Source organism: Ornithorhynchus anatinus, chromosome 9, assembly GCF_004115215.2.
Source record: "Ornithorhynchus anatinus isolate Pmale09 chromosome 9, mOrnAna1.pri.v4, whole genome shotgun sequence".
In the NCBI taxonomy this organism is placed as follows: Eukaryota; Metazoa; Chordata; class Mammalia; order Monotremata; family Ornithorhynchidae; genus Ornithorhynchus; species Ornithorhynchus anatinus.
Genome location: NC_041736.1, coordinates 54,030,273 through 54,055,245, shown reverse-complemented (window position 1 = coordinate 54,055,245; position 24,973 = coordinate 54,030,273). Strand labels below are relative to the sequence as shown.

Sequence of the window (24,973 nt, the reverse complement as noted above, 5' to 3'; positions counted from 1 at the left end):
AAAACAATTCAGTCATGATTATACAGTTTACCAAATTATAAACTTGTACAGTTAAAATAGATTCCTTTTTTTCTTTCCCAGGGATTTTACCATCCCATGCTGGCTCCCACAGAATCTCTCAAAGGCTCAGTTCTGGCTCCCTTTGTATTTGCCATCTAAACCCACTCCCTTGGAGAACTCATTTGCTCCCATGGCTTCAACTGTTATCTCTATGCACAGGATTCCCAAATCTACATCTCCAGCCCTGATCTTTCTCCTTCTCTGCCGTCTTGTAATTCCTCCTGCCTTCAGGACACCTCTTCGTGGATGTCCCGACGACACCTTAATCTTAAGAGAACTAAAGCGAAACTCCTCATCTTCCCATTCAAACCCTGACCTCATCCAGACTTTATCACTGTAGGCAGCATCACCAGCCACCCTGTCTCACAAGTCCATAACCTTGGCATTATCCTCAACTCATCTATCAATCAATCAAAGGTATATACTGAGCGTTTATTGTGTGCAGCGCACTGTATTCAACCCTCGTATTCATCTGTCACCAAATCTTGTCGGTCCTTCACAACATCGTCAAAATCTGTCCTTTCCTCTCCCACTCCAACTTCTACCTTGTTCATCCAAGCACTTCTCCTATCCTGCCTTAGTTTCTGCATCAGCCTCCTTGCTGACCTCCCTATCTCCTGTATCTCCCAACTCCTGTCCATACTTTACTGCCGGACCATTTTTCTAAAAAAACTGTTCAGCCCAGCTTTCCCTCACTCCTTGAGAACCTCCAGTGGTTTTCTATCCACCTCCACATCTAACAGAAACTCTTTACCATTCCATTGGCTTTAAGGCACTCGATCTCCTTGCCAGTCCTATTTTACTCAGATTTCCTACCACAACCCAGTAAACTGACTTTGTTTTTCTAGCGCCAACCTACTCACTGTACGTCCATCTAGTCTAGCTCATGACTGGCCCCTCGCCCAAATCCTGCCTCTGGCCTAGAACCACTTCCCCTTCACATCTCTGTCCACCTCTAAAGCCTTATTAAAATCCCATCTCCAAGAGGCCTTCTCTGGCTAAGCCCTTATTTCCCCTACTCCCACTTGCTTCTGTGTTGCCCTTTATTCACCCCAACCTCAGCCCCACAGCATTTACGTACGTATACGTATTTTATTTTAACGTCTGTCTCCCACTCCAGACCGTGAACCTGTGGACAGGGAACACATCTTCCAAATCTGTTACACTGTTCTTTCTCAAGTGCTTAGAACAGTGTGCTGCACCCGGCGTAGTGGAGAGAGTATAGGCCTGGGAGTCAGAAAGTCATGGGTTCTAATTCCAGCTCCATCACTTGTCTGCTATGTGACCTTGGGCAAGTCACTTCTCTGGGCCTCAGTTACCGCATCTGTAAAATGGGGATCGAGACTGTAAACCCCACGTGGGACAGAGACTGCATAAAACCCAATTTGTATCACCCCAGTGCTTAGTACCGTGCCTGGTGCATAGTAAGCCCTTCACAAATGCCATTATTAAATATGATTGACTGGTAATCCCATTAATCCCCGGTACAATATTCCACTTTGGTTACTTTGCCTTCTTTCAATGCTTCCCTTTGCTTGCTGCAAGTCAACCTCCTCCCCCATGCAAAATCCAGTTGTAATTTAACTTCTTGAAAGCTACTCGATGCCATCCTAACCAGTGAAGAGTGAGTGGGATGCATGAGTTAGTAATAATATTTATGGGATTTGTTCAGCGCTTACTATGTGCCAGACACTGGTCTAAGCATTGGAGTTCCTGGATCCACACCCAAGGCACCCTTAAAACCACCTTCAGGGCCAAGATCGGCTTTTGTGTCTTGTCACGGAGGTGAATTAATCAGGAAGCATCATGGCGTAGTGGACACAGCGCGGGCCTGAGAGTAAGAAGGCCATGGGTTCTAATCCCAGTTCTGCCACTAGTCTGATGTGGGACCTTGGGCCAGTCGATTCACTTCCCTGGGCCTCAGTCACCTCATCTGTAAAATGGGGATCGAGACTGTGGGCCCCACGTGGGACAGGGAGTGTGTCCAACCCCATTTGCTTGCATCCACCCCAGCGCTTAGTACGGTGTCTGGCACATAATAAGCGTATTATTATTATTATTAACTCAATACTTTCACCGCAACAATTTTAGTTCCCGGGCTGGATTCACGGGGTTGAATGAAAGTGCAACACCAAGAGAAAGAAAGGCATTGAAGGCGTTCCGACTCGAGAGATTCAATAGTATTTATTGAGCGCTTACTGTGTGCAGAGCACTGTACTAAGCTTTTTAATAATGGTATCTGCTTTGTGCTTACTATGTGCAGAGCACTGTTCTAAACGCTGGGATAAATACAGGGTAATCAGGTTGTCCCACGTGAGGCTCACAGTTAATCCCCATTTTACAGATGAGGGAACTGTATTGAATTAATGGACAGGGATGGTCTCTATCTGTTGTCGAACTGTTCATTCATTCACTAGTATTTATTGAGCGCTTACTATGTGCAGAGCACTGGACTAAGCGCTTGGAATGTACAAATCGGTAACAGATAGAGACAGTCCCTGCGCTTTGACGGGCCTACAGTCCAAACGGGGGAGACAGACAAGAACAGTAGCACTAAATAGAATCAAGGGGATGAACATCTCATTAAAACAATAGCAAATAAATAGAATCAAGGTGGTGTACGTCTCATTAACAAAATAAACTGTCCATTCCGGGCGCTTAGTCGAGTGCTCTGCACATAGCAAGCGCTCAATAAATACAACTGAATGAATGAATGGGCAGGGATGGTCTCTCTCTGTTGACGAATTGTCCATTTCAGGCGCTTAGTCCAGTGCTCTGCACACAATAAGCGCTCAGTAAATACTATTGAATGAATGAATGGGCAGGGATGGTCTCTCTGTTGGCGAATTGTCCATTCCAGGCGCTTAGTCCAGTGCTCTGCACATAGCAAGCGCTCAGTAAATACTACTGAATGAATGAACAAGTACCAACATGATGATGATGATGAAGCAGCGTAGAGAAGCAGCATGGCTCAGTGGAAAGAGCTCGGGCTGGGGACTCCGAGGTCATGGGTTCAAATCCCAGCTCTGCCGCTTGCCAGCTGTGTGACTTTGGGCCAGTCACTTCACTTCTCTGGGCCTCAGTTCCCTCATCTGTCAAATGGGGATGAAGACTGTGAGCCTCCCGTGGGACCACCTGATGACCCTGTATCTCCCCCAGCGCTTAGAACCGTGCTCTGCACATAGGAAGCGCTTAACAACCAACATGATGATGATGATGATGATGATGATGATGATTTTCCCCCCGGTTTCCTGCCGGCCCCGGGCGGGGCGAGGCCTGGGGAGCCGGTTGCTAGGAGACGGGACGCTGGGCGGGAGGGCGGGGCCACGCTGCACTGCGACAAGCCGAGGGGGGAGGGAGGGCGGCAGGCGGACGGGCGGGAGGCAGGAGGGAGGGAGGGAGGGACGGAGGGACGGAAGGAGGGAGGAAGAGCCGCCCCGCCCCCCCCGCCCCCCCCCGCCCCCGCCCGGAGACGAAGGCGCCGCTCATTGGCTCCGCCGTGGGCTGCGCGAAGAGCCGATTGGTGGCCCGGCCCCGAGCGGGCCCCGCCCTCCTCCCCTTTCTCCTCTCCGCAGCCCCCTGCGGGCCGGCGGAGGAAGGGCGGGCCCGCCGCCGAGCCCAGCCCGGCCGGGCCGTTTGATGGCGGGCGGCCGTGCCTGCGGGGCGGCGTCTCAGCGGCTGCAGGTGACCGAGGCGCGGTGAGGGCGGCGGCCCCCGCCACTGGTGAGCCAGGCCCTGGCCCGTCGGTCTCCCCCGAAACCCCAATTGTCCGGGGCTCTGCACCTAGTCAGCGCTCGAGAAATACGATTGCATGAATGAATGAATGAATGAATGAATGAGTAAACTCCCCCGTCCGGGCGCGAGCGGCCCCTAGTGGGCGGAGAGGGCGCGGCGGGGGCGGTGTGCCTGGCCCGGGCCCTGGGCAGCGAGGCCGGTGTACTGAGCGCCCCCGAACCCGTCCTGCCTCCCCGGGAGACGCCCCATCCCTGCCGCCCCCGCCCCTCGCCTTTTGTCCCGCTCTACCTCCTCCTGGCAAAGGCGGGGGCCGGGGGCGCCTCGTGTTCCGTCTCCACGACAGCGGGCGGGGGGGGGGGGGGATGCAGTCGTATTTATTGAGCGCTGACCAGGTGCAGAGCACTGGACTAAGCGCTTGGAATGGACAGTTCGGCAACCGAGAGAGACCATCCCTGCCCATTGACCGGTCTGTGGGTCTGTGTCGGGCCTTGCATTGCTCCCGGGCTGGTCCTCGGGCGGACACACACACTCACACAAACGCTCTGCCCCTTCCTGGCTGAGGATGACTTAGGGGTCTCCCACCGCAGGCCGCTGGCCGGCCTCCCTCTCTCCCGGGGGGTCACTAACTGTGTGGGACACTCTGCCGGGCACCCTCTAAACTGCTTCTGTGTCTCGGTCTGGGGGACTGAGTGGGTCTCTAATAATAATAATGTTGACATTTGTTAAGCGCTTACTATGTGCAGAGCACCGTTCTAAGCGCTGGGGGAGATACAGGGTCATCAGGTTGTCCCACATAATAATAATGTTGGTATTTGTTGAGCGCTTACTAGGTGCAGAGCACTCTTCTAAGCGCTGGGGGAGATACAGGGTCATCAGGCTGTCCCACATAATAATAGTATTAATAGTGGTATTTAAGCGCTTACTATGTGCAGAGCACTGTTCTAAGCGCTGGGGGAGATACAGGGTCATCAGGTTGTCCCACATAATAATGATGTTGGTATTTGTTGAGCGCTTACTAGGTGCAGAGCACTCTTCTAAGCGCTGGGGGAGATACAGGGTCATCAGGTTGTCCCACATAATAATAATGTTGGTATTTGTTAAGCGCTTACTGTGTCCAGGGCACTGTTCTAAGCGCTGGGGGAGATACAAGGTCATCAGGCTGTCCCACATAATAATAGTAATGTTGGTATTTAAGCGCTTACTATGTGCAGAGCACTGTTCTAAGCGCTGGGGGAGATACAGGGTCATCAGGTTGTCCCACATAATAATAATGTTGGTATTTGTTGAGCGCTTACTAGGTGCAGAGCACTGTTCAAAGCGCTGGGGGAGATACAGGGTCATCAGGTTGTCCCACGAGAGGCTCACAGTCTTCATCCCCATTTTACAGATGAGGTGACTGAGGCACAGAGAAGTGAAGTGACTGGCCCAAAGTCACACAGCTGAGAAGGGGCAGAGCTGGGATTCGAACCCAGGACCTCTGACTCCCAAGCCCGGGCTCTTTCCACTGAGCCACGCTGAACTGTGCAGTGTCGGGGGAGTGGCTCTGGAGAACTGGGTGTGTGTCTAACGGTGGAAATGGGTGTGCGTGTCTCTGTGGAACTGGGTGGGTGTCTGTGGAACTGTGTCTCTGTGGAACTGGATGTGGCTCTGAAACTGGGTGTGGTTGTCTGTGGAGCTGGTGTGTCTGTGGAACTGTGTGGGTGTCTCTGGGGAACTGTGTGGGGGTGTGCGTGCCCCTGTCTGGGGAACTGTGTGGGTGTGTGTGTCTGTGGAACTGGGTGTATCTCTTTGTAACTGTGTGTGTGTCTCTGTGGAACTGTGTGTGTGTGTGTGTGTGTGTGGAACTGGGTGTGTCTGTGTAATGGTGTGGGTGTCTCTGTGGAACTGTGTGGTTGTCTGTGGAACTGGGCATGTCTGTGGAACTGTGGGGGTATCTCTGTGGAACTGTGTGGGTGTGTGCGCACGCCTGTCTGTGGAACGGTGTGGATGTATGTGTCTGTGTAACTGGGTGTGTCTCTTTGTAACTGGGTGTGTCTGTGTGTACCCGTGGAACTGTGTGTGTGTCTGTGGAACTGGGTATGTGTCTGTGTAATGGTGTGGGTGTCTGTGTAACTGTGTGTGTGTGGAACTCTGTGTCTCTGTCCGTGTAACTGTGAGTGTCTCTGTGTCTCCATCTGTGAGTGGGTGTGTCTCTATGAAACTGGAGGGGGAATGCGCCCCTGTTGTGTCTCTGTGTAACTATGTGTATGTGTGTGTGACAGTTCCCTGTCTGTGGAACTGTGTGGGTGTGTCTGTTCGTGTAACTATGAGTGTCTCCATCTGTGAGTGGATGTGTCTGTAATCGTGTGTGTGTCTCTATGGAACTTGGTGTGGGTGGCCCTATCTAACTCTGTGTGTGTGTGTCTGACTGTGTAATGGTCTCTGTGTAACTGTGTATGTGTCTGTGTGTGTCTCTGTGTAACTGCACGTGTGTCATTGTGTAACTGTGTGTGTCTCTGTAACGGTATGTGCCTGTCTGTGTAATTCTGCACCTGTCTGTATAACTGTGAGTGTCTCTCTCTCTGTAACAGTGTGTGTCTCTCCATTCATTGTCGTATTTATTGAGTGCTTACTATGTGCAAAGCACTGTACTAAGCACTTGGGAGAGCACAATATAACAATAAACAGACACATTCCCTGCCCGCAATGAGCTTACTGTCTAGAGGGGAGCTCTGTGTAACTGTCTGGATGTCTGTCTCTGTGTAACTGTGTCTCAACTGTGTGTGTCCCTCTTCATTCATTCAATCATATTTATTGAATGCTTAGTGTGTGCAAAGTACTGTAATAAGCATTTGGGAGAGGATGATATAGCAATAAACAGACACGTTCCCTGCCCTCATTGAGTTTACAGTCTAGAGATGAGCTCTGTGTTATTGCGTGTGTGTCTTTGTAACTGTGTGTGTGAGCACATGTGTGTCTGTGTGTGTGTCTGTGTGTTCCTCTCCGTGTCATCCCTGGGCAGTGAGAAAAATATGGAACCACACGATTTATTTCCCTAGCTGGGGAGGGGAAAAAAAATAATCTAATACACGCTCCGGAACTCAGCTGTTGGTTTAGCTAATATATTCCATTGGCTGAAACTAAGTCCATTGTTCTTCTCTGTAAGTAGTTGGGCCACTTGTGTGTGGACCAGTTTGGATAACTTGACTTAAATTCAAAATCCCTCGTATTAATGTTGATCATGGAAACTTCTTCCAGGATCCTTTGTAAGTGTGGGTAGTTTCAGATTTAAAGAGTATATGTCAAAGGCTTTTCTATCTTATCGACGGGATCTTTGTGTTGGACTTTAGTTAGTAGTACCGCAGTACCCATTTCAAACAATGGGAATGTGTTTTATCAATGTATAGTTTACTGCTTTAGATTTGGTGAAAACTTCAACTACTCAGAATTAATTTAGTTCTGGATTCTCATTCAGACTCCAATGATAAGTTCTTGAAAATTATTTTAATTATTCGGGGGGAATTAGTTGTTTGTTTGTTTTCCTAAGTGCAGTGCAGTCTGCCATGTGACCCCTAAAAATAGATGCTGTAGAGTTGGAAAGATACAATGAATACACTGCTCACCTCAAAATAAGCAGAAAAAAAAATCCTTAAATGCCCGTTTGCTCACAGAGGTGCTTAAGCTCATGAATAATTGCTAAATTCAATATTTTTATATTCATTTACTTTTTTTCTAAATAGGAAAATCTATATTACAGTGGCCACAGTGGTTGTTATGGGCATGTGTCAGGAGATTCTGAACAAGTGCAAATGAAGTCCCTCTTCAGGGTTGGAGAGAGTCATCCTGAGAGAGCTTGGGAAGGAGTAACAAAGACTGGGAAGAGTTCTGCCTGTCTGGGCTACCCACAGTCAGTCTCTCACAGGACCTCCTGCCTTTTCAGTTTCAGCTGTCACCACCACCCTTTCAGTTTCCCACCCCCAAATTGCCGTCACACCTGTTCCTTTGGTAGGGCTTAAAGAGTAGTTCCAAGAAAGCTTGGGTTTCCCTTCTACCACTTTGTTCCATGAGTTGTAGAGCATTTGCCACTTAGAATAAGCTCTCTCAGTGCTGATTGCAGATTATTAATGTCGAAAGATTATTCTATGAAGACTTCACAGAGCTAGCTTATCCCCATTTGAAGATATTTTTAGATCCGGATCTTTTCAAAACCAAGCTCTCAGTTGCCTGCTGATGGATGCTGACAAAGTCTCTAAGTGGCACGTATTTAATCAATCCATCAGTTGTGTTTATTAAGCACTTACCATGTGCAGAGCACTGTAACAGGTGCTTGGTAGAGTACGATACAACAGACACATTCCCTGCCCACAACGAGCTCACAGTCTAGCATGGGAGGCAGACGTTAATATTAATAAGTGAATTTAATATCAAGGGACTTTTTACCTTTTTTGCTCTGTGTGAAAACTAGGCATTCTCAAATTACATTCAGTCCTCGCAAGATAATTATAATTGTGGTATTTGTTCATCACTTACTATGTGCCAAATACTTGTAGTAAGTGGAGGGATAGATGCAATATAAGCAGAGTGGACAGAGTCCTCATCCTACATAGCTCACAGTCTGATGGAGGGATAATAGATAGTTTGTCCTTTATTAGAAACTGAGGCAGAGTGGTGAAGTGACTTTTCCAAGGTCATCCTCAGGCAAGTGGCAGAGCCCGAGTTAGAATCCAGGTCCCATGATTTCCAGGCCTGTGCTCTTTCCACTAGGCAACACTGCTTCCCCAAGATGCTGTAATTTAAAAAAGCTTTAAAACTAAGAAAAATCGACCAGGTAACAACTCCTTGTTTTTCCCAATAAATGTATTTTCTCAGTATACAAAAGAGTTCACTCAATTATAAATGGAAATTTGGGAACTTTTAGTCCAGTTCATGCCTTAGGTAACCACTATCCTATTGGAAGAAACCCTTGTTTATGGTTGATTCATTCCCTTCCTATACCCTGACCTAGGTAAGTGATTGACAGTGAGTACTCCTATAACTATGCTTTTACCACATGTGTTTTGGATAGAACACTTGTGGAATTAGAGAATGTTGTTCCATCAGTTCATATATGTCTGGTAGAATGTGATGCGATGTCAGAAGTAATGGATGTAAGACTCCCGGAGCTTTGGTCATGATTGTGAGGTTCTTCAATAGGGTAGCCCCTGGCTACTTTCATTTTTGCGTCTTCAGCTTTTAGGTGGGAGGTTTTCTTTCAAAGAAAGGCCTTTATAGCCTTTACTATGAGGTACAGGGACTGCAAAAATGAGCCTCGTAAGGGATGGGGGAGAGAGTTGTTTTTTGTTTGTTTTGGTTTTTTGCTTTCCCTTCCAATCAGGGTCAGTGATATTTGAACGCTTACTGTTTGCAAAGTACTATACTGAGTACTTTTTTATGGTATATGTTAACCACTTACCAATGTGACAGGCACTGTTTTAAGCGCTGGGGTAGATAGAAAGTAATCAGGACACAGTCCATGGCCCACATGGTGTCGCAGTGTTAATCCCCATTTTATAGGTGAGATAACTGAGACACAGAGAAGTTAAGTGACCTTCCCAAAGTCACGTGCCAGAAGTATGGCAGAGTCAGGATTAGAACCCAGGCTTTTCTGACTTCCAGGCCTGTGCTCTGACCATTAGACCACAGTGCTTCACTTGGAAGAGTATGGTATAATAGAGTTGGTTGTTTTCTTTCTCTCTCTTTCCCTGCTGAAAACTTATGAGTAAGGACTAAAGGATCCTAAGAGCCCAATCAAATCCCTCGGAGGGCCTGATAGGGCCCTATATACACATAGTACACACCAACCTCCAATGTTTTCCATCTTCTTACTACTACACTGACAGTTTCTCTTTCAAATACTATTTTATACACACTACTTCAAAAGAAGGATATTAGAAGCCCCCAAAGTCAATTTAACAAATTTATTTACCACCCAAACTAAGTGAAGGTTCTCTGATGCAATGTTTCTCTAAGTGGCAATTAAAAGCTACTTAATAGATGGGCCAGTAATTGGAAAGCCACATAATAGAAATGTCACCAAACATAAAACAAAAGAGCAAAAATATAATGTGTTATACTCTCACAACTTATGTCTTTATCGGACATCTGAAGCATTTGTTAGTACTTTTTCCTTTTTATAAAAGTTTATTAAAATGTGTTTTCATAAACATTTATAGGCCACACAAAGTGCCATCATTCCTGATTAAGCATGTTATTTTGGTTAGAGCACTAACCTGGAAGTTAAATCATTGTAGTTCCTCTCAAGGTGACCAACAACTTGATCAATCTATGCGTCAGTTTTCCCACTTGCAAAATGGTACAGCTGGTTTCCTTGTAATATGAGGATTAAGGAAAGCTCATGCTTGCATTCACCCTTTCAGATATCACACACCTAAGTGAGTGCATGCAAGTAGCTACTTCTGATAACATGGTACACCAAGTGCAACATTTTAGGAAGTGTTCCCTATCCCTCTTCTGTATCTTAACCAAAATGCATAGCAGACTCGATTATATATCGTTTCTTCTAGGATTAGTGGACGTAATGGAATGTATGTTTTCATTTTAAGAGTATAAAATTAAAAATTGGATCTGAAAATTGCACTATAAAATTTAGTTCGTTTCAAGTTCATTTCATGTATTATGTGACAGCCAAAGAATCCTTAGGAATGGTGTCTGATAGATAAAAATGAAATGTGCAAAAGCATGAATACTTGATTTCATATAAAGAACATTTCTTTTCTCCCGTCATTTCAGTTCTAAAAGATGAGTCGTGGATATTCAGAAAACAACAACTTTCTTTGTGACAATAATCAAATGGTATTGGACATGATTCTATATTCTTTAATTGAAGTCCCTCAGCCTATCAACTGGGAAACTGTGGCAAGGCTTGTTCCAGGATTTACATCCAAAGAGGTAAAAAAAAAAATAAAATTGAGGGTGTATGAGGGACAACTGCCATCCTCCAGAACAAAGTATTTAACATACATTGTTTATCAAATATTAGAAAATGTAAGTAGATTCTAGGTAGCACACTTTTTATTATTCAGAATTCATTTTGATGATTTTAAAAGTTTATGCCCACATATGCATATTTGTAAGTTTCATTCATTCAATTGTATTTACTGGGTGCAGAGCATTGTAAGCGTTTGGGAGAGTACAATATAACACACATTCCCTGCCCACAGTGAGCTTGCAGTCTAGAAAGGGGAGACAGACATTAATATAAATAAATTATAGATAATGTACATAAGAGCTGTGGGGTTGGCAGGGGGAGATGAATAAAGGGAGCAACTAAATCTGGTTGATGCAGAAGGGAGTGGGAGAAGAGGAAAGGAGGGCTTAGTCAGGGAATGCCCCTTGGAGGAGATGTGCCTTCAATAAGGCTTTGAAGGCAGGAGAATAATTATCTGTGGGATAGGAGGAGGGAGGATGTTTCAGGCCAGAGGCAAGACGTTGGCGAGAGGTTGGCGAGAGATAGACGAGATGGAAGAGCAGTGAGAACGTTATTAGAGGAGTGAAGTGTGCGGGCTGGGTTGTAGTAGGACAGTAGTGGGGTGAGGTAGGAGGGGGCAAGGTGATTGACTGCTTTAAAGCCAATGGTAAGGAGTTTTTGTTTGATGTGGAGGTGGATGGACAACCACTAGAGTTCCTTGAGCAGCGGGGAAATGTGATCTGAAAGTTTTTTGTAGAAAGTTACACTTTTTCTCCTCTTGATAATGAGTGTTTTCATCATCAATGGTTTTTATTGAGCACTTACTAAGTGCAGAGCACTGTATTAAGCACTTGGGAGACTACAGTACACCAGAGTTAGCAGACATGTTCATGTTGCTGCAGGTTCATAATTTTATCTAAACACCAAAAGAAGTGTTTTTGTGCCTCCGTTTTTATGTTTTATAATTTCTTATTAATGGCTGCTGAATCCTAGATGAATGTTGCTTTGTAACAGGAGAACTAAGACATAAGTAAATGATTCTTTTATAGCCTTAGCTGTGGATTTGAATAAATTGCAACTAAACTCCCAACCTCTGCATTGTCTAATTTTACCCCTTCCCTTCTCAAACACTCTTATCTAGAGTTTCTCCTTGAGGCATTCCTAGATGAACAAACTAATCGATGCTTTTGTTACTAGGCAATAAAAATCAACTTTTATAGATTTATCCATCTTTACATGGAGAGGACCATTTAAGTAATTTTTGTTCCATATCCATTATACTGAAAGCCATGAATGGGATGTGTGTGGTGAATGGGTAATAGTAGGATACTTAAATAGCTGCTGAGCCAATAAGGGACAATGAAGAATGGGGTGTTGGGGGAGCAAATATTTAATGGTTATAGTGGAGTATAATCCAAGACAGTGCGGCAGTGTAACTGAGTTTGGGGAGATAACTGCTCTTGGCTTGTAATTAAGAAAGGAGTTGTATTTTTTCAAGTGGAAACTTCGAGAGGATTGTCACGTCAAGGAGAAAACAAAAACAGTACCAGGTGCTAGGAGCAGATATTTCAAGGACAATTAAGGGATGGCTTTTTAAGTTCACAATATGTTATTGGTGATCAGTTCTTTGGTCTTTTAAGTCACACCACCACCAAAGGTAAATTTCACTATGTAGCATCATCTTTGAATATGAAATGATATGCAAAATTCATTCAATCTATGAAATGTAAGTGCTTAGGTATAGAACACATCTGGCAAGGATAAGTGTGTGTAATTGGCACTTTCCAACCACTATCCCCATAATTGAATTGTTTCACGCAAGATTTCAGTACCAAGGCTTGTCTGTTGCTCTTAACAGAAGACTCCATCACTACTGTCCTCAGTGTGTGTGTGCGCGCGCGCGTGCATAGAGCTTCATATTGGCTGCATGAACTGTGTGTGGACTAGCTTCAGTTGATATTTAATCCAGGTTTCACTGGACATCTCTAAAATGGCGCTCTGAGCAGTGTTTATGTGAAGAAGTTCAATGATTCTGGACACAATATTGATCAAGGCAGCTCAACAATTAATGACAGTAGGTCACACACACAAAAATGACTTCTAAATCTATTAGTGTTGCAACAGAGCATGTGTACGTGTTTTTGTGCATGTATGCATCTATCAAAAACAACGAGGGTGAAGCATAGTAAGAGAATATTATGAATATAGCTTACAGTGAGATCAGTTAAGGAAGAGTCAATGGTGACTGTCATTAAAAAGTACTGGGGAGTGGTCAGAAGCTGATGCTTTTTGATATTTGGAAATGTTCACACGTTTCATACTTGCAGTGAAAATTTTTATAAAAGGAACTACTTCAGAAACAAGAAATTAAATGTTTTCAAATCTTCATTGCTTTTTTTATTTCCTGTTAGTGTGCAAAAAGGTTTGAAGAGCTGAAAAGCAGTGGAAACTCACCTGTTGACAACCAGTATAATCCTCTGATGGCTGCCGGAGGGAGTCCTGTTGAAACTCTAGCAACGTATATCCAGGCTTCACTCCTTGATACCCAGGAAGAGTTTCAGGAGGCACCTCTTGGACAGAATACAGTTTCCAAAACAGGTTAGTTTTTAAGACAAAGACTGTAAGCCCGGTGTGGGCAGGGATTGTCTCTATTGCTGCATTGTACTTTCCAAGTGCTTAGTACAGTGCTCTGCACACTGTCAGCACTCAATAAATACGATTGAGTAAATGAATGAATAAATGATGTTTACCATAGCCATTTTTCTCATTCTCGGGGAAATTCTAGCTTTCGTAATGAAATCTCCCCCTTTACTTTTACCTCTGTTCTATTGTTGAAACCTTAAAAGATGCAAATTTAACTGAAAAATAAGATGATGTGCAAATGCTTATCTTTAAAATATAGTGTGGTATATTTTCCTGATTTAAAGTTTGAATTTTTAAAATATTATTTCATGTTATCTGAGAGAACTCTTTGGCTTTGCTTCAGGTTATATTTTCTTGGATTTTTGCAACAATCTTTTCTTTTTGAGCCACTGCTTTTCCCTGTCACCCACAGCCTGTCTTCTGCCAGACTTGTCACTTGGCAGAAAACATGTTTTCAGTAATTTCATTAAAAAACATTGAGTCTAATCCTCCCAGTGCCTAAATTTACTCTCTGATAATACAGGGCATTGAGCAGATAGGGTGCGTATTTTGCTGAACATAATTGGCTCCCTGGCTCTAAAAGAGTTAGAGCCCCTCCTAGAGTGCATAGGAGAATTGGACTTGATTAATTTTATTTTTCTCCTAGAGAAGTAGGGGCGGGAGAGGAGGGCAGGAGGACTGGTTCTGAGATAAAACTCTGCTAACAAAGTGGAATTGAAAGTGTCTCCCACTTTCCTTCCTCTGTCCCATCCCAAGCACAGCACACAGACATCCATCATCAGCATAGTTGCCAGCCAATTTCCCTACTTATCCCTAACCTTAACCCTAGCCCTTTTCATTAGTGTTGGGGGTTCATGGGGAAGAGTTCTCTTAGCTCCTTTCTAACATTCCCTCCACTAGTGATTCTCCATATGAAGCAGATGTAATTTTCCAGAAGAGCTAGGGGAAGGGAAGGATCCTTTCACCCCTCCTTAGTTTCCAAGGGTGCATTGCTGTACTTCTGGGAGTTCTGCTCTTGAGATTAAATTTTAGCCATAGCTGCAGAAGTCTGGATAGTCTAACGTGATTAATTAGCTATTGGTTGATTTATTTCCCTTGTTCTGGGATACAGTGCACCCTAATTTTATTAAGCATTATGTACTTGTATTATTTGGAAAAAAACCCAACATTTTACCTGCATTAAGCCATTCTATGTCTTTTCATACTACCTCTTCCAAACTGTAAGAAAATTGAAAGAACAAATGCTATTTGACCTGTGGTTTCTTCACCTACAATTGGAAATGATGTTTTTCCCAACACTACCATGCAGAATGATGAAAACCCACACTTAGCCTCAAACGCTAACTTTTTTCTATATGTGTTTGTTTCTGCATTTAAGGAAGACCTAGTGTAGCTTCCACAAGGAATTGTTCTTCAGAAATTGAGAACTGTACTACTCGTAAAGGTGGAGAAAATGCTGATGAAACTCAAGGGTAGGAGGCTGGTTGTTTGCTAGCTAACAGCTAATATCAACTTTAAACTGTATATCTATGGTTGGAAGACACATCGCTTACTATAACTTTGAATTCTTAAATGATCGAACCTTGAATATTTTTGATAATTTTATTATGTTCAGAGATAATGTCAGTGATTGACGTACCCCATTAATTACATTTTGAGGTTCTTTTGGTAATCTTTGTTTTGTCTAGTTCCAAAACATGCAGCAATTTGGGGGCTTGTGGAAGTTGAAGGGAATACAAGGTTTAAATGCCAAATTTTAAAAAATGACTTGTGGAGTTCAAAGAACCCTCACCATCTTTACTTCATTGACACATTTATACCTATCCTAGGGATTCAGCGGTTTTATTTTAGGGGGTTTGGAGTTTGGGTTGGGAAATTTGGCTTATAGTATTATGGAAAATTTAACTATTGCAAGTCTGTAGGATGCTATTCAGGATCAAGGTATTTTCATTAAGCTTTGTTGCATACAGACCTCATTGTACTCAAAGACCAAATAAACCATGATTGCCAACTAAAAAGAGCTCCTAAACTATGTTCTTTTCCTAGCTAATTCTGCTTGTGCTTTCAGGCTAAGTTCTTTAAACTAACTTATTTGCATAGGAGTAAGAGAATGACAAATTTAGATGTAAAATGGTTTGATATTGATAGTCTAAAAATTTGAACTTTATAATAATTTTGACCTTTGCATATAGAAGTCATTCTTGATTGAAACAAATGCTATCCATTTCTATTTTGGGGCTACTCTTGGACCCTGCATGGGGTGGGGAGAAACGGTACCTTTCTAAAAACGTACTTTGACTTCTGTACAGCCTTTTGCTTTGATGAATCTCCAACTACCCCTAAAGTCCTCCTTTTTGTTCTTTTGGGGTAATACAGAGGCAGATGTGGATTGAGACAAAGTAAGACAATGTTAAATGCAGGGTAAAGAAAATTCAAGGGATCATTGAAATCATCTTTCTCAAATTCCTTTCTAATATACCAAATTCATTCATTCTTTTAAAACAGTGTAATTTTTCACACATTAATCAGTCACTTTGCAGTCTTGCTGACCCTCCTGATTTTTTAAAATTGTAAAAATGAGTACCAGGGAATATAAATTCACCTGTCATCAAGCACACATTGTTTTTTAGTGCTTAATGCAAAGAAATAAGCATTCTTTTTGTCAGGAAGAAAAATATTTTTGGCCTTTATAAACCTTAATGATTCTTAACTAGAGCCCTACAGTTATATTGAGGGTGGACACTTATGAGAAGTCGAAAACCAGATTGGTGTTTTTGTAAACTTAAAATATCCCTTAATTTCAAATTTTAAAATAAATTGTAGAGGGATAAAATATTTTGTTTAAATTATTAACTAAACATTAGACCACTGAGAATTTTTGACATGCTAATCTAAAATACAAGTTGATATTTTATCGAGTGAACTCGCCACTTCTAAAATCCTGTAATATTCAAATACTGTTGAACTCAAATTTGAGATGAAAATTGCCAGATTTTTTTCCCGTCCTATTTCAAATAAGTTTCAGTATTGTTTGGCTCCTCATCTTAAACTGTAATTAACTTCTTTTCTGTGTAATTTTTTTTATCAAGGCCAAATATGGTGATCCATGTATGTGATGAAGCAAAAAATTTGAAAGAAGATTTTACTTGCCCTCGTGATCTTTTGATATCAGAAATGAAGTATTTTGCTGAATATCTATCCATGGATGCCCAGCGTTGGGAAGAGGTGGACATTTCAGTTCACTGTGACGTTCACATCTTCAACTGGTTGATAAGATATGTTAAAAGGAACACTAAAGAGAATGGTGATTGTCAGATGCCCACTTTAGGTAACAGATGGTCTATTACTAACTTGTTCAGTAAGAAATTGGAATGTCACCTGGGAGTTATTTGAGCCCAGATGATGAAATGTAAAAAATTGTTTGCAAAGTATTATTTGTAACCAGGTTGCCAACAACTATTAGGAAATCAACACATCATTCTTTTTTAATAATTGTTGTTGTTGTATTTTAATGATTGAAATGGGATCCCTGGCAAACAAATAAGTTTTCAAATATTAAAAATGACATTTCCGAAATCGGCTGCCAAAGGACAAAAGCTCGTATTAGGAGAATATGTGGCTAAACCTATCTACCCCAGCACCGTTGTTCCTGGACAACATTCCAGCCTGCTTCCAAATTCAAATTTCCATATTTTATGAGAATTTAAGGAAGAGGCTATTGGTAAGTTCAGTATTTAATGTCTGCCGCGTATTTTTTTCAGAACACTATATTTTATGTTGAAAAACTCTCCTACAATGATCACCATGACACTTGAACACTGGAGAAGAGTTTCTGAAAAGTTATTAAATTCTGAATCATTTAATTTCATTTGAAGGACTTCCAGAGGTCCTTGAGAGAGAATCCCAAGACAAGTAAACCATCAACCAGAGAATGCCATCTGAGTTTCAGGATCATTGTGAATAAATTAGCTGAGGAAGTAGAATATTAAAAGAGGAATGTGAACCTTTTTCTCAATAAGCTTGTGGGTTTTCATGGAAGAAGAAAGTAAAAGCCCTTTTAGATTGATGCAGTATTTCACATCCCTGAACAAGCACTGAGAAGTGGAATTTTGATCCCCCCTTGCCCTCAAATAAATGTCTGCATTTATAAAACTTCTCAAAATAATCTCAATCCGATTTGCATGACTATTAAAAATCACTCATAAATCTGGATTTAAGCCTCCAAACGTTTACATCATTCCAGACACTGATATCAGTTCATTAGCTAAAATTTTACCCTTTCTTGGAAATTCGCAGGCATAACATTTTAAATTTTTTTTTCTGAAATATGACTGTTAGAGTAGGTCGAAGATTGTCAAATATAAATTACATGAATTGCACCATTGAAGAGCTCTTCCCTCCCTGATCATCCATTTACCTTTTGAAGTCAGATATTCTACCTTTTTAGGAAGTGGTTTCAGCATCCTTGCAGTAGTGATATAGTTAATATAGAAATTTTTTATGGTATATCAAGCATTTAACTCAGTGGAAAACAGTTTATAACAAAATGTTCAGAAAGAATTTTTCTTATCTATTTATAAGGAAGGAAAATATTTGACTTTGCCTTATTCTGTAACTCAAAGCATTCTGCTAGTATGTCTGATTCCAGAGCAGTTCTCTTGCTCATTTTCACTTTCCCCTAAAATTTAACTTTGAATTTTCTTTCTTCTGTGTATCCGAACTACTCTTTTATAATATACTAAGTTTTTCCATGGATCTGACTTGTTCAGAAAAATAACAACCTCCTTTTAAGTGACATGGAGCCTGTCTGTGGAAGTTCTGCTACTGCAAATCAAAGGGACCAGTTAATTAACCATTTTTTCTTTATTTTTAGAACCAGGGAATGCCATTTCAATTCTTATTTCTTCAGAATTTCTTAAGATGGATTCATTAGTAAGTATTGATAAGATTCTCAGCAAAGAGAGCAAAATTTGTCAACCATGGGCCCCATGTAGGACTGGGATTTGTCTGACCTCTTTATCTTGTATCCAGTACAGTGCTTGGCACATAATAAGCATTTCACATTTGTAAGGTATGCGCTCTATATGGATGGGACTGTCCTGACCAGATTATCTTGTATCTACCTCAGGGTTCAGTGATTGGCAGTCAGTCAAACAGTGGTATTTATTTAGTGCTTAGGGGATGCAGAGCACTGTACTGAGTGCTTGGGGGAGAGTACAATACAACTGAGTTAGCAGACACATTGAACATAGTAAGTTACTATTTGATGAGTATTTGACCACCATGAGCATCTTAAGTTTCCCATTCTTTAGGTGCCTAGAAGATGGTAATTTATCATTCCTGGTAATTTACCATTCTGACTACTTCAGTTCAAGAAATCAGAACAGACTAAATTGCCTACAGTAAAGATTGACTAATCTTCCTTTTTTTAAACCACAATTATGTATATTCCAAGGAAGTAATTTATAGATGAGAGGATTAACTTTGTTCCCAAAAGGACATTTGTTTTGGCAGTAATCTCAAGAGAAACCCACCCTCATTAACTAGTGTTGTGAAAATGACAGAACTATTTTTAAGTTAACATGATAATGCTAAGTTAATACTATCAGATCATTTATAGTCCTTGTCCTTCATGGAGTGCGCAGTCTGAGGAGGAGGGAGGACAGCTTAATCCCCATTGTACAGATGAGGATATTGAGGCACAGAGAAAGTAACGTGGCTCACTGGAAAGAGCACGGGCTTTGGAGTCAGAGGTCATGGGTTCGAACCCTGGCTCTACCACTTGTCAGCTGTGTGACTTTGGGCAAGTCACTTAACTTCTCGGTGCCTCAGTTACCTCATCTGTAAAATGGGGATTAAGACTGTGAGCCCCACGTGGGACAACCTGATTCCCCTGTGTCTACCCCAGCGCTTAGAACAGTGCTCGGCACATAGTAAACGCTTAACAAATACCAACATTATTATTATTAAGTGTCTTGCCCGAGGTGACAGGACAGGCAAGAGGTGGAGCCGGTAGTAGAACTTATTTTTCCTTACTTTCAATACTGTGATTTTACCACTATGCCAGGCTAGGACTTACTATCTTCTCCACTTTCACTGGTGAAGCTGGTTTTATATCCAAGTACATACCTTTTTGCTCCTCTGTCCTAACATTTGTCAACCAGTGAAAGATACTAGGTAGATTTACATATCCCACATTTATCTCCACATTTCTATGTGTAAGAATAATCACTTAACGTCTATATGTATTAATGTTTTATTCATATTAATGTCTGTCTTCCCCTCTAAACTGTAAGCACATTGTGGGCAGGGAATGGGTTTGCTCATTCTATTTATATTGTGCTCTCACAAGTGCTCTGCAAATAGAAAGTGCTTAATAAATACAATTGATTGATATGACATTACCACCCTTGTGAAATGTAAGATTTTAAAAAATGTGTACTTGTGACTTAGAGGTAAGCCTCTACTACTGTCTCTGCTTGGAGAAGCAGCGTGGCTCAGTGGAAAGAGCGTGGGCTTTGGAGTCAGGGCTCATGAGTTCAAATCCCAGCTCTGCCACTTGTCGGCTGTGTGACTGTGGGCAAGTCACTTAACTTCTCGGTGCCTCAGTTCCCTCATCTGTAAAATGGGGATGAAGACTGTGAGCCCCACGTGGGACAACCTGATTCCCCTATGTCTACCCCAGCGCTTAGAACAGTGCTCGGCACATAGTAAGCGCTTAACAAATACCAACATTTTTTTTTTTACTTCTTTGCTTTTATTTTATTTGGTTGAGAGTTTTATGTATTCTCAACTATTATAAATATTATTTTTAATGTAAATTTGCTTTCTATGTAAATGACATGGCACATAACATTAAATGAAAACTTTTCAAGAGGTCTTCATAATGTTGGGTATTGACTGTCTTGGTCAGGTGCCCTGTGAACTAATATATCTCTGTAAGGGATATTTCCTAATTTGGAAAGCTCCATGATTCTTGGAAAATGCTTAGCTAGATATAGAGTTTAAGGCCTAAACTGACAATATCTGTGGAATGGTGCTTTAGGCAGATTGACAGTTTGATTATTTGACTAATCAGTATCTGAATGAGGCATGTAATCATTTTTATTTATTCAAACATATTGATATGGGGCTTCCTTTTAACTTCAAAATTAATTTTTTTAACTTTTTTTTTCTTTAGGTTGAACAGTGTATTCATTATTGCCACAAAAACATGAATGCCATTGTTGCCACCCCATGCAACATGAACTGTATTAATGCTAATCTCCTTACTCGTATAGCCGACCTTTTCACACACAATGAAGTTGATGATGTAAAGGACAAGAAAGATAAATTTAAGAGGTACATTTCAATGATTAGCTTCTAAATGTATGCCTTTTTTTAGTCAATCTGTAGCCTCTATGCCTTTTTACTTTGCTAATTAAATTACATTTTTAAAAGCTAGTGTTGACTCAGCAGTTTGGTAATCAGTAACATGATTAACACTTGTTTTTGAAAAATAAGATGTGCCTAGTATTAGGTGTTATAGAGTATGTTCCAGTAAATCATGGGGAGAAAGGAAACCATCCAACTGAAATTTAAATAAAGTACCTATGATCAAGGGAATGGGATAGAAAAGATTATTGAGAGTTTTATTTATTCTCAATAATCAAGTGCAATTTTTGTTATTGCACAACAGGTGGAATGCCTCGATTTTACCACTTTTGGGAGAATAGACTTATCTATCGGTTTGAAGGCTATGCTGTTGATATCAAAATTACATCCAGGGATGTGAGCGTCCCAATGAGAGTCCTTTGCACTCTGAAAATACAGTAGTGCACCTTTCCTGGTCCCTTACCCTTTGGAATAAGCATTTCTCACACACCATTGGTGTAGGGGAAAACTTTGTCCAGGAGCAGTGCAGCATCACTAGACATTTACTTCTACTTATGGGCAAATTTAGAAAGTTATTTACAGTATTAAGGGCTTTCTATAAGCTAAGCCCTGAGGTAGAGATACAGGGGCCTGTTGAAGGACCTCCCAAACTACAAGTTAGTAAGAGCAGTTGTCTGATCCCCAATTTTACAGATGAGGAAACTGAGACACAAGTCAAGTCACTCATCCAAGGTCACGCAGCAGGCTAGTGGCAGAGCTTGAGTTAGAACCTAGCTCTCCTCTCTACAAAGTAAGTTTTCAATAAATATGATTTAACGAATAAAGATTCCCAGCAATTATCTGACTGCAAAACCACCCGCAACAGCCACCCCTCCGTTGAGGAAAGACCTCTGTGAAATAGCATCCCACCATCCATCTCTGAGCCATCCTTAACCAGGCCATGCAGTCTTGCCTAGGGTGGTGATGTTAATTCTGCCTAGCACTTCGAAGATCTACCACCCACCTTTGACTGTTTTTCTGTATAAACCACTGTAAAACCATTTTCAAAAATCATTAGACCTACAAAATAGTTAGACCCACAGTATTTTCACTGATACCCTCTCATCCTTGTCCATCCACAATAAGAGAAACAGCGTGGCTTAATGGAAAGAGCATGGGCTTGGGAGTCATAGGTCACGGGTTTGAATCCCGCCTCTGCCACTTGTCAGATGAGTGACTGTGGGCAAGTCACTTAATTTCTCTGTGCCTCAGTTACCTCATCTGTAAAATGAGGATTAGGATTGTGAGCCTCACGTGGGGCAACCTGATTGCCCTGTATCTACCCCAGCACTTTAGAACAGTGCTCTGCATATAGTAAGTGCTTAACAAATACCGACATTGTTATTATTAGTATTATTATTGTTGATCTATAATGCTCCCAAAGAGAACACAAGCATTTACGTGGGACCGATACAGTCAGGTTTACTTAGTGGGTAGAAATTTTAATCACAAGCAAACAGAATGAGAAAAGAGACAGAGTGAGCTATTTCCTTTTGGCTCACTACCTTATTTTCCAGTTAGATCCAATATGATTTCCTTTACATAGTAGGCATGTAAACTGATCCTTATTTCCATGGGTAATGAGTAAATATTTTTCTAGTAAGTAGAAATTGGATATTTTAAAAGAAAATCTTTTGTCTGCTTGCCATTAACAGCAAACTTTTTTGCAAGAAGATCGAAAGACTATTTGATTCTGAATATCAGAATCCAGATTCCCGAAGTAATGCAGCAACATTATACAGGTATAATAATTTTCTATATGTTCACTATATATTCACATATATTCACTATATGTTATCAGGAAAATTATTCACCATTATTTTATTTATTCAAAATTGCAAATTTCACTGATTTTTTTTTTCCTTGTGTACTGCATGTGAATGTAGATGCTGTTTGTGTAAGAAACTTTTAACAAAAGAAACGGAAAGGCGAATTCCTTGTGTTCCAGGAAAAATCAACATAGATCAACATGGGAAAATTGTCTACATTCACTTGAGGTAAGATGGAATAGAATTTATTGCTTTCTTGAATGTAAAGTTCTGTCTCTTTTTAATAAAACTTTACTACTTTGCTAAAAATGGTCACAGTGCACTTTGTTCTGTGCGATTTGCTCTCATTGTATTGAAAATGATGCTTATGTATGTTTTCCTGGCCCTGTATACACTGCAACCTTTAAACTTCAAAATATGGGAAATTTCTGTCTCATATATCATTTAAGTGCCTGCTGTATGAAGAGCATCAATACTTAACCTTGTAGAGGGTTAGAAAGAAAGCAAGAAAACACCATCCCTGCCCTCAAACATCTTCTAATCTAATGGAGGTGGACTGAAAAGTGTGATGTATACCAGTCTTAAAGAATTGCTCAAGTAGACTGCATTATAGCAAGAATCATGAATGTATTTTAAAGTTTCCAAAAATTGCACCAAAATTATACAGTTAATTTTATAGCTAGCATTAAAACTGGAGTTGGCAACCTTATTTTTTGCAGAAACCCCCAACAAAATGAAACCTCTGAGTAGCTGGTGTACAAAAGAGCTGTACAACTTGTGGCAGGCAAACTGCCTCTCCCTCTGTGTGTGATATGTGTCATCATTGACATCATTGTGCCATGTAGCTGCTTCATAACAACAGTAGTTGCTGCCAGTAGGGATGTGAGAGGGGAGAGAAGTGGGGGAGAGAGGAGAGGATGAGAATGGAGAGAAGGAAAAGGGAGGGGGGCAGTTGAGAAGGAAAGGAGAGTGTGATGGGCCATTCCTGACAGTGGCCCCTAAGGACCCTCTTGAGGTGAGGGCCCTTATATGTGGCTTTCTTGGGGTTGGCACCCATTCATTCCACCTGGCAGAGGGTCACATGTGCTGATGCTCCAGTGGACTACCTCTTATCGACTTGCCCCCCCCACCCCCACCCCTTTACCCCCATTCCTGCAGCAATGGGCCATATGGATCCCATCAAGCCGCACATCATCTGCCAACATTTTTAGGTAGTGTCTTCAGCTGCTGTGAGTGACTATTTAATTATACCCTTATTTTTTCAGAGATAAGACCTGGGAAGTTCATGAGTACCTGAGTAACCTTTATGAAGAATTAAAATCTTGGCGGAATGTGTACTGGCGGTTATGGGGAACTGTTAATTGGCTGACCTGTTCAAGGTGTCGTTATGTGAGTGTGGTATGCTTCTTCACTCCTGTTCAATGTTTGTAGTTGCCTGGAAACAAAACATAAATAATGTGATCTTATGGGGAGAGAGCCATTGGAAAGTTAGTATTTTTACCTCTGAATTGAGAATATCCATGTGTTATATTGGCAAAGCTTGGGGTTTTATTCTTTCCATTTGTTAGAGCAGGTTTTTTTTCCCCAAAATCTGTTGCTATACCAAGGAAATTCATTTGAACTAGTGAAAAATAAAAGCTTATTTTTCCAAATACTTTTAAATTATATTTGTGTATTTTAGTCATGCTTATTAGTTTTTAGAGCCAAATAAATATTTTTCACCTGGGCCCTGCTATACCTATTTTCATAACCTCTGTTCTCATTCCCCCTGCTTAGTTTCTCCTCACTCCACACTGTTCTTGAATAATTAAGAACTTTTCAAGACTTTAATGAAAACTTATGGAGGATTTGCCTTGAGTTTATTGGAGGAAATGGCTTCTATAAATCTAAATAAATCCTTATCATATTTTACTCTTTGTAGGTACTAATGGATGCTTTGATAACTAAATCCTCCTTTTTGTCATAAAGAAGTTTATATGACTATTCCCATATTAAGAAACCTTCTCTTTCTAGATTCAGTTCTAAAGAATATGCATAATTTACCCCATTCTTTGAAATTATATTATGATTCCACCAAAGCCAGTTGTGACACTAGGACTTTGTAACTATTGCACACTTTTCCCTTATTTTTGAAGTATGTTGGCAACATACCTAGACAGAAAATCAGATGTACAAAGTAATTGTTACCTTTTCACAATGGAAAATGCTTTCAACATTATAATGAATTAAAAAATGCAAACCTGTTTCCAAAAGATTCACTTGGTATGGAATAGCTTCCTCATGAACTACCTCCTGACAGGAGACCAGGACTTGGAATTCTGAAATACAGATCACTCTTCTTATACTCAGCAAAACCATCACTACCTGGAGGATATAGTGTTTAGAGTGAATTATCTAGGTTTTCCCC

General features: G+C 41.4%; 1 protein-coding gene across 4 annotated transcripts in view; it reads left to right on the top strand.

The window, feature by feature from the left end:
* The first annotated feature begins 3,645 nt into the window (after positions 1-3,645).
* The window catches only part of KIAA1841 (KIAA1841 ortholog), a 36,151-nt gene continuing 14,823 nt past the window's right edge, over positions 3,646-24,973 (top strand). The window contains exons 1-10 of one of the 4 annotated variants that reach the window (XM_029071907.2): positions 3,646-3,783; positions 10,564-10,722; positions 13,153-13,339; positions 14,763-14,856; positions 16,474-16,712; positions 18,258-18,316; positions 20,565-20,725; positions 22,453-22,539; positions 22,684-22,794; positions 23,832-23,955. In XM_029071907.2, the coding sequence (XP_028927740.1) occupies positions 10,573-10,722; positions 13,153-13,339; positions 14,763-14,856; positions 16,474-16,712; positions 18,258-18,316; positions 20,565-20,725; positions 22,453-22,539; positions 22,684-22,794; positions 23,832-23,955 (1,212 nt within the window). In that variant the 5' untranslated portion in view covers positions 3,646-3,783; positions 10,564-10,572. Of the gene's footprint in view, positions 3,784-8,621; positions 8,780-10,563; positions 10,723-13,152; positions 13,340-14,762; positions 14,857-16,473; positions 16,713-18,257; positions 18,317-20,564; positions 20,726-22,452; positions 22,540-22,683; positions 22,795-23,831; positions 23,956-24,973 lie in introns of those variants that run through there. The other 3 variants (XM_029071908.2, XM_029071909.2, XM_029071910.2) reach the window with 3 other exon arrangements.